Source organism: Cebus imitator, unplaced genomic scaffold (assembly GCF_001604975.1).
Source record: "Cebus imitator isolate Cc_AM_T3 unplaced genomic scaffold, Cebus_imitator-1.0 Scaffold128, whole genome shotgun sequence".
Lineage (NCBI taxonomy): Eukaryota > Metazoa > Chordata > Mammalia > Primates > Cebidae > Cebus > Cebus imitator.
Genome location: NW_016107443.1, coordinates 2,163,846 through 2,173,086, shown reverse-complemented (window position 1 = coordinate 2,173,086; position 9,241 = coordinate 2,163,846). Strand labels below are relative to the sequence as shown.

The following is a 9,241-nucleotide window of genomic DNA, read 5'->3' as shown; positions in this document are numbered from 1 at the left end:
TATAAGGTCTTTGAGGAATTGCCATACTGTCTTCCATAATAGTTGAACTAATTTGCACTCCCATTGGCAGTATATAAGTGTTCCTTTTTCTCCGCAGCCTCACCAACATCTGTTATTTTTTGACTTTTTAATGGTATTCATTCTGACTGGTGTAAGATGGTATCTCGTGGTTTTTGATTTAAGTTTCTCTAATGATCAGTGACATTGAACTTTTTTTTCATGTGATTGTTGGCCGCATGTATGTCTTCTTCTGAAGAATGTCTGTTCATGTCCTTTGCCCACTTTTTAATTGAGCTGTTTGGTTTTTTCTTGTAAATTTAAGTTCTTTATAGATGCTGGATATTAGATCTTTGTCAGATGCATAGTTTGCAAACATATTCTCCCATTCTGTAGGTTGTTTGTTCACTCTGTTGACACATGCATGGGTATGTTCATTGCAACACTATTCACAATAGCCAAGACATGGAATCAACCTAAATGCCCATTAAAGGTAGACTGGATAAAGAAAATGTGGTACGTATACACTACAGAATACTATGCAGCCATAAAAAAGAATGCGATCATGTCCTTTGCAAGAACATGGATGGTACTGGAGGCCATTATTCTTAGCAAACAAATGCAGGAACAGAAAACCAAATACCCCATGTTCTTACTCATAAGAGGGAGCTAAATGATGTGGACACATAGAGGGGAATAACACACATGGGGGCCTATCAGAGGGTGGAGGGTGGGAGGAGGAAGAGGGTCAGGAAAAATAACTAATGGGTACTGGGCTTAATACCTGGGCGATGAGATAATCTGTACAACAACCCCCCACAGTATGAGTTTACCTGTGTAAGGAAACTACACATGTATCCCTGAATTTAAAAGTTAGAAACAAAATATCAGATTTTATTCCATAAATATATACAATTATTCTTTGTCAATTAAAAACAAAGTTTAAAAATAATATTGCAATTGAAAAAAGAAAAACCTCCAAGTCTGTGACAGTTTGGTGCATTGTATCTTTTAGAAAACAGTGCCCCAGATGCGGTGGCTCACGCCTGTAACTCCCAGCACTTCCAGAGGCTCAGGCACGCGGGTCGCTTGAACTCAAGAATTCAAAACCAGCCTGGCCAACATGATGAAACCACGTCAAAAAAAAAAAAAAAAAGAATTAGCCGGACGTGGTGACGTGCGCGCCTGTAATCCCAGCTGCTCTGAAGGCTGAGGTGGGAGGATCCCTTGAGCCCCCGGGAAGCAGAGGTTGCAGTGAGCCAAGAGCAGAGATCACGCCACTGCACTCCAGCCTGGGCGGTAGCGCCAGACCTTGTATCAAAAAAGATTAAAAAAATAAAAGAATAATTATATTACCCGCAGTGGTAACACTGTTTTTTTAATATTTGGGTCCAAATTCGTGAAGTGCCTAAGATCAGGAGTGAGGGCCCCTTTGGGTTCAAGGTATTTTCAAAGGTCAGGCAGGCAGCGTACTTGGAGTCTATTTTCCAGACAAACAAAGTTTGTTGCTGGTGCCTCCCCGTGACTTGCCAAGGTCACGGCGAAAGCCAGGACAAGCCGGCCTCCAGGGGACTTGCGCTTGGCAACCCGGGATGAAGCATCCGTTCATCCCAATGTGGGTGAAAACTATTAATACGTCTGTATTGAGTTGGGAATAGAACATTTCCATCTAACCAATGCTTTGAAAGAGTTTTTACCCTGCTGGAAAGCTTCAAGTTGTTTTGAGGAAAAAAGAAATTGGAGCTCCTAATGGTGGTCAGGTTAGAGGGATGGCAAAAAAAAAAAAAAAAAAAAAAGGCCCCCAATCCCTGTTCCCGGTACCGCGTCTCCTGGCTGCGGGCGGGCGCTGCCTGGAGGGGGCAGCAGGGGGCACCCTCCCCGCTCCTGCCCTGCAGCCCTCCCCAGCCCCCTCCCCGCCCCTCGCTCGCCCTGACGTCCCCAGCACCCGCCTCTTTCTCTCCGGCCTTCAAAGGGCGCTGGGGGCCGCGGGGCCTGAGCTTCAGGCTGTAGCCAAGGGGCACAGCGGTCTTCGGCCAGCCGCGGGGCACCCAGTGCACGCCGGGTCCCTTGATTCCCGTCGCGTCCCGCGCCTCGGGAGCAGGTGCCAGGACCGCCTGCGCGGCGGCCGCAGTAACTTGTGCCTCCTAGAGGATCGCAGCTGCGGGCCACTAGCGCAGGGGTGGGACGGAGGAAGGGCGCGCAGGTGGGCACATGGAGAGCGGCAACGGGAATGCTACGGCTGGGGCCATCGGGGCGGCGAGCGAGTCTCCTCAGTGCTCGCCGCTGCCGGGGTTGGAGGGCGCGTTCGCACCGGCGGAGCCCGACGGTGCGGTGGAAGGCGCCGCAGGCGGCAGCGGCTGCGACTACCGCGAGGGCGCGGGCGGGCCGCGGCGGGCTCTGCGGGCAGTTTACGTGCGCAGTGAGAGCTCCCAGGGCGGCGCGGCCGGCGGCCCGGAGGCGGGGGCGTGGCAGTGCCTGCTGCGGGCCTGCGAGGCCGAGGGCGCTCACCTCACCTCCGTGTCCTTCGGGGAGCTGGACTTCGGGGAGACGGCGGTGCTCGACGCCTTCTACGACGCAGGTGAGAGCGGCTTCGTCCCCACCTCAGTCCTACTTTACCTCCCCTCACAAGAGCCAGGGTACCCGCCCTGCCCCCTTGTTCTCCTCTCTTCGTCCCCCTCTCCTCTTCCCCCTCTCCTCGCCCTCCACTCTCTCGGCCCCCTCCCCCTCGCCCCCTCTCCTTGCCCCCTCCCCTTAGTCTCCGACCCCTTCCCCCCCAGTCCCTGCCCCTTAGTCCCCCTCCGCTCCTCCTCCAGCAGTTCTCCTCCCCTCTTCCTCTTGCCACCAGTCTCCTCCCCTAGTCCCTCTCCCCCAGCCCCCTCCTATCCTCTGACCCCCTTGGTCCTTAACATTGTGCCCTTTTACAGATAAGAAAATAGAGGCCATGGGCATTTAGACTTTCATTCTTCAGGCGTTTTAATCAGATAATCCAAGAAACAGCCTGTAACCCAGACCCTACCAAGCCCCCCCCCTTCTCCCGAGTTATCCAACTTTTGCTTTCTCACTCCTGGCAGATCTCTTACGGGACGTGGGTCCCAACGCAGGCTACACATTAGAATCACCTGGGGAGCCTTTAAAACTCTGGCTGCCTAGATCGGATCCCAGGCAAATGATATCAGCACCGGAGGCCTCAGAAGTGTGTCATGCTCCCCAGACGATTCCATTCTGCAGCCAGGAGTGGAAATTGGTGTCTCACGTGTGTGTGTTGCTTCTACTTAGAAATACTCCAGTGTTCTTTTGCACACTTCAGTTATCGTCCCCAAAACACTGATGGTGGAGTGTGATCCACCACCCTGTGATGTATATTTTATCCCATAATGCACAGCATTCACGGGTACGGGGTACCTTTGCTGGAGTGGGACTCTAGGTCTCTAAACTCACTATAATAAATGTGCCGTGAGAATCCAGCCTTAAGAACCAGACTTCAGGTTGGCAAGAGTTTCTTTAGGTGTGGAATAAATTGTTGCTTGGTGTTTTTTCCCTTACAGCGCCTTTGGTGACAAACCTCTGGCTCTTGGGTGACGTTCAGAAGCATTATATGTGAGACAGTAATTACCTGGAAGTTCTTGTGCCTCAGTTTCTCCACTGGTCAAAGGGAGTAACAGTGCCTACCCTACACCTAAAAGCAGATGAGCTAGGAAATGGGAAGTTACTTTGCTGTAATAGTAACTAGGATTATTAGGATTCAACCTCTGCTGGCGGCAGCACGGATCTGTTTTTCTTGCAGAGCCAATTCTCCCCAGCGGGAGGGGTGGGAAGGGGTGGGTGTCAGGCTTGTTTAAACAAGTGGCAGCTGGACCATTGAGAGCAGTCTCCTGACGCTTCTGACCACACCGACTATACAGCACAACATCTTTTTAGAAAAGTCGTTCAGCAGCCCACTTCACCTAGAACCACTCCGTTTTCTCGATTTCTATTCATTCTGCTCCAAAATTGGAGTTTGAACAGATTCTTCTCTGAACGGTTACATGTTCCTTTTGCCGTCAGGCACAACACTCTCCTTCCTGCTGGTGCCAATTCCGAAAGATTCATGTGCAGTGGCTTTTGCTTTTTCTGGGGTGGTGTGTGTGTGTATGGGTCGAGTGTGAAGATGCAGGCTTTCAATTCTAGAGCCACACAACAGACGTCACCTTGGCTCACTCTAGCCCAGATAGCCTAGGATGTTGGGCTGCACCATGAGCTCCCTTTGGTTAACCTTGTCCTGGTCTTGAGTACAGTAAATCATTTCTCAGTGTATTAGAATTACATTCAGAGATTTGAAAAAGTACCTGCACAGTAAATGGGTTCCTGAGCTAAACAGACTCCTCCACTGACTCCTGGATTCCTCCTCTATCACTTACAGCTTTTTGGCCTTTGCACCAAAAAGATACAGAGCTCTCACTTTGGCTTCTTTGTAAAAATTCTAAAACCACGCTGTCCAATTTGGTAGCCACTAGACACAGGTGGCTCTTGACAGTTAAATTGGTTAGAATACGATAATAATGGTCAGTTCCTTAGTTGCGGGAGTGGCTTTTAAGGTACTTGATAGGCCAGGTGCAGTGGCTTACACCTGTAATCTCAACACTTTGGGAGGCTGAGGTGGGAGGATTGCTTGAATACAGGAGTTTGAAACCAACCCGGGCAAAAAAAAAAAAAAAAAGGCAAAAATTAGCCGGATGTGGTAGCATACATATACCTGTGGTCCCAGCTACACGGGAGGCTGAGACAGGAGGATCACTTAAGCCTGGGAGGTTGATGCTGCAGTGACCTGTGTTTATGCCACTGCACTCCAGCCTGAGTGATACATCAAGACTCTGTCTCTAAATAAGTAAATAAATGCATGCTCTGTAGGCATAAGTAACTCCCAGGTGGGACAGTGAAGTTATAGAACCCTTTCCTCATCTCGGAAGGTCCCGTTAAACAATGCTGTTCTGGAAAAAGGCTTGTGGGGGAGGGGAACTGTTGAATGGCCCAAGTTTTTTGTATTTTTTTTTAACTTTAAGTTCTGGGATACATGTGCTGAACGTGCAGGATTGTTACATAGATATACATGTGCCATGGTGGTTTGCTGCACCTATCAACCCATCATCTGGGTTTTAAGCCCCGAATACATTAGGTATTTGTCCTGCTGCTCTCCTTTCCCGCTTCCATCCCCGACAGGCCCCAGTGTGTGATGTTGCCCTCCCTGTGTCCATCTGTTCTCATTGTTCAACTCTCAATTATGAGTGAGAACATGCAGTGTTTGGTTTTCTGTTCCTGTGTTGGTTTACTGAGGATGCTGGTTTCCAGTTTCATCTATGTTCCTGCAAAGGACATGAACTCATCCTTCTTTATGACTGTATAGTATTCCATGGTGTGTATGTGCCACATTTTCTTTATCCAGTCTATCATTGTTGGGCATTTTGCTACTGTAAATAGTGCTGCAGTAAACATGTGTGTGCATATGTCTTTATAGTAGAATGATTTATAATCCTTTGGGTTTATACCATTTGACCCAGTAATGGGATTGCTGGGTTAAATGATATTTCTGGTTCTAGATTCTTGAGGAATCGCCACACTGTCTTCCACAGTGGTTGGACTAATTTACACTCCCACTAACAGTGTAAAAGTGTTCCTATTTCTCCATATCCTTGCCAGCATCTGTTGTCTCCAGACTTTTTAATGATTGCGATTCTAACTGGCATGAGATGGTATCTCATAGTGGTTTTGATTTGCTTTCTCTAATGACCAGTGATGGTGGGCTTTTTTTCATATATTTGTTGGCCACATAAATGTCTTCTTTTGAGAAGTGCCTGTTCATATCCTTTGCCTGCTTTTTGATGGGGTTGTTTTTTTCTTGTAAATTTAAGTTCCTTGTAAATTCTGGATATTAGACCTTTGTCAGACGGATAGATTGCAAAAATTTTCTCCCATTCTGTAGGTTGCCTGTTCACTCTGATATTTTCTTTTGCTGAGCAGAAACTCTGTAGTTTAATTAGATCCTATTTGTCAATTACTTTGCGAAGTATGTCCATTTTCATGATATTGATTCTTCCTATCCATGAGCATGGAATGTTTTTCCATTTGTTTGAGTCCTCTCTTATTTTCTTGAGCAGTGGTTTGTAGTTCTCCTTGAAGAGGTCCTTCACATCCCTTGTTAGTTGTATTCCTAGCTATTTTATTTTCTTTGTAGCAATTGTGAATGGGAGTTCACTCATGCTTTGACTATTTGTCTATTATTGGTGTGTAGGAATGCTTGTGATTTTTGTACATTGATTTTATATTCTGAGATTTTGCTGAAGTTGTTTATCAGCTTAAGGAGTTTTGGGGCTAAGACCATGGGGTTTTCTAAATATACAATCATATTGTCCACAAACAGAGAAAATTTGACTTCCTCTCTTCCTATTTGAATACCCTTTATTTCTTTCTTTTACCTGATTGTTCTGGCCAGAACTTCCAATACTGTGTTGAACAGGAGTGGTGAGAGGGCATCCTTGTCTTGTGCAGGCTTTCTAAGGGAATGCTTTCAGCTTTTGCCCATTCAGTATGGTATTGGCTGTGAGTTTGTCATAAATAGCTATTATTTTGAGATATGATCCATCAATACCTAGTTTATGGAGAGTTTTTAGGATGAAGGAGTGTCAAAGTTTATTGAGGTCTTTTCTGTATCTATTGAGGTAATCATAGTTTTTGTCTTTGGAACTGTTTATGTGATGGATTACGTTTATAGATTTGCATATGTTGAACCAGCCTTGCATCCCAGGGATGAAGCCGACTTGATGGATAAGCTTTTTGATGTGCTGCTGGATTCGGTTTGCCAGTATTTTATTGAGGATTTTCACATTGATATTCATCAGAGATATTGGCCTGAAATTTTCCTTTTTTTGTGTGTGTCTCTGCCAGGTTTTGGAATCAGGATAATGCTGGCCTCATAAAATGAGTTAGGGAGGAGTCCCTCTTTTTCTACTGTTTGGAATAATTTCAGAAGGAATGGTACCAGCTCCTCTTTGTACCTCGGGTAGAATTAGGATGTGAATCTGTCTGGTCTTGGGCTTTTTTTAGTTGGTAGGATATTACTGCCTGAATTTCAGACTTTGTTATTGGTCTATTCAGGGATTTGACTACTTCCTGGTTTAGTCTTTGGAGGGTGTACATATCCAAAAATTTATCCATTTCTTCTAGATTTTCTAGTTTATTTGCCTAGAGGTGGTCATAGTATTCTCTGATGGTAGTTTGTATTTCTGTGGGATCAGTGGTAATCTCCCCTTTATCATTTTTTATTGTGTCTATTTGATTCTTTTCTTTATTAGTCTAGCTAGTGGTCTGTTTTGTTAATCTTTTGAAAAAACCAGCTCCTGGATTCACTGATTTTTTTTGAAGGGTTTTTCATGTCTCTATTTCCTTCAGTTCTGCTTTGATCTTAGTTATTTCTTGTCTTCTGCTAGCTTTTGAATTCGTTCGCTCTTGCTTCTCTAGTTCTTTTTAATTGTGATGTTAGGGTGTCAGTTTAGATCTTTCCCGCTTTCTGATGTGGGGATTTAGTGCTATAAATTTCCCTTTAACAACTGCTTTAGCTCTGTCCCAGAGATTCTGGTATGTTTTCTCTTTGTTCTCCTTGGTTTCAAAGAACTTATCTATTTCTGTCTTAATTTTGATATTTACCCACTAGTCATTTAGGAGCAGGTTGATCAGTTTCCATGTAGTTTTGCAGTTTTGAATGAGTTTCTTAATTCTGAGTTCTAATTTGATTGCAATATGGTCTGAGAGGCTGTTTGTTATATTTCCATTCTTTCACATTTGCTGAGTAGTGTGTTACTTCCAGTTATGCAGTTGATTTTAGAATAAATGCTATGTGGTGCTGAAAAGAATGTATATGCTGTTGATTTGGGGTGGAGAGTTCTGTAGATGTCTATCAGGTCCGCTTCTGCCCAAGTATGTCTTAGGGGCCATCATCTATGGGAAATTTAAGCACTTCCTATCTCCTGTTCTCACAGCAAGTCAAAGCCAGGTTTGACTGTGGCTTTCCATCTCCTTGTACTGTTTCATGGGGTCCTGTGTGGGTCTAAATCTTGAGGCTCTGTGTCACTAGTGCATATGGTGGATTGGCTGAGGGGCAGGAAAGTAGCAGGCAGGCCTTGGATGTAAGCAAGAACAAGTGGATGCGGTTGGAAAAGGAAAGTCCCATGGGCTAAGACGGGCAGGGCATGTCCCATTTGTGTTTTCTAAATTATTTTAAAATTATTTATCTTTAATTTTTGTGCATATATATATACAGATAGATTTTTTTTATACAGGGTCTCACTTTGTCGCCCAGTCTAGAGTGCAGTGGCATGATCTTGGCACACTGTAGCTTCAACCTCCCAGGCTCAAACGATTCTTCTGCCTCAGCCTCCCAAAATGCTGGAATTACAGGTGTGAGCCACCCCCATGGCTCATTTTGTTTATTTTTTGTAGAGATGAAATTTCACTCTAAGAGATCTTATGGACTCGAACTCCTGGGCTCAAGTGATCCTCCCACCTCAGCCTCCCAAAGCACTAGGATTACAGGCGTGAGCCACCACCCCTAGTCCTTGTGGTTTTTTAAATTGTGACAAAATACGTATAACAAAATTTATTATTTTGAACATTTTAAGTATTCATTTCAGTGGCATTACATATATTCGCACTGTTATATGACCATCAACAATGTCCATCTCCAAGCTGGGTGCAGTGGCTCATGCCTGTAATCCCAGCACTTTGGGAGGCTGAGGTAGGCCGATCACCCGAGTTGAGGAGTTTGAGACCAGCCTGGCCAACATGGTGAAACCCTGTTTCTACTAAAAATATAAAAATTAGCCAGACATGGTGGCATGCACCTGTAGTCCCAGCTACTCAGAAGGCTGAGGCAGGAGAATCGCCTGATTCTCCTGAGCCCAGGAGACAGAGGTTGCAGTGAGCCAAGATCGCATCACTGCTCTCCATCCTGGGTGACAGAGTGAGACTCCATTTCAAAAAACAAAAAACCCCCCAATACCCTGGCTGGGTACAGTGGCTCATGCCTATAATCCCAGCACTTTGGGAGGCTGAGGCAGGTGGATCACCTGAGGTCAGGAGTTCGAGACCAGCCTGGTAATATGGTGAAACCCTGTCTCTACTAAAAATACAAAAATTAGCTGGGCATGGTGGTGGACACCTGTAATCTCAGTTATTCGGGAAGCTGAGGCAGGAGAATTGCTGGAAGCCGGGAGGC

General features: G+C 45.7%; 1 protein-coding gene across 1 annotated transcript in view; it reads left to right on the top strand.

The window, feature by feature from the left end:
* Positions 1-1,982: 1,982 nt before the first annotated feature.
* The window catches only part of MAP3K15 (mitogen-activated protein kinase kinase kinase 15), a 147,409-nt gene continuing 140,150 nt past the window's right edge, over positions 1,983-9,241 (top strand). The window contains exon 1 of the mRNA XM_037742818.1: positions 1,983-2,575. Coding sequence (XP_037598746.1) covers positions 2,209-2,575 — 367 coding nt within the window. The 5' untranslated portion in view covers positions 1,983-2,208. The remainder of the gene's footprint in view (positions 2,576-9,241) is intronic.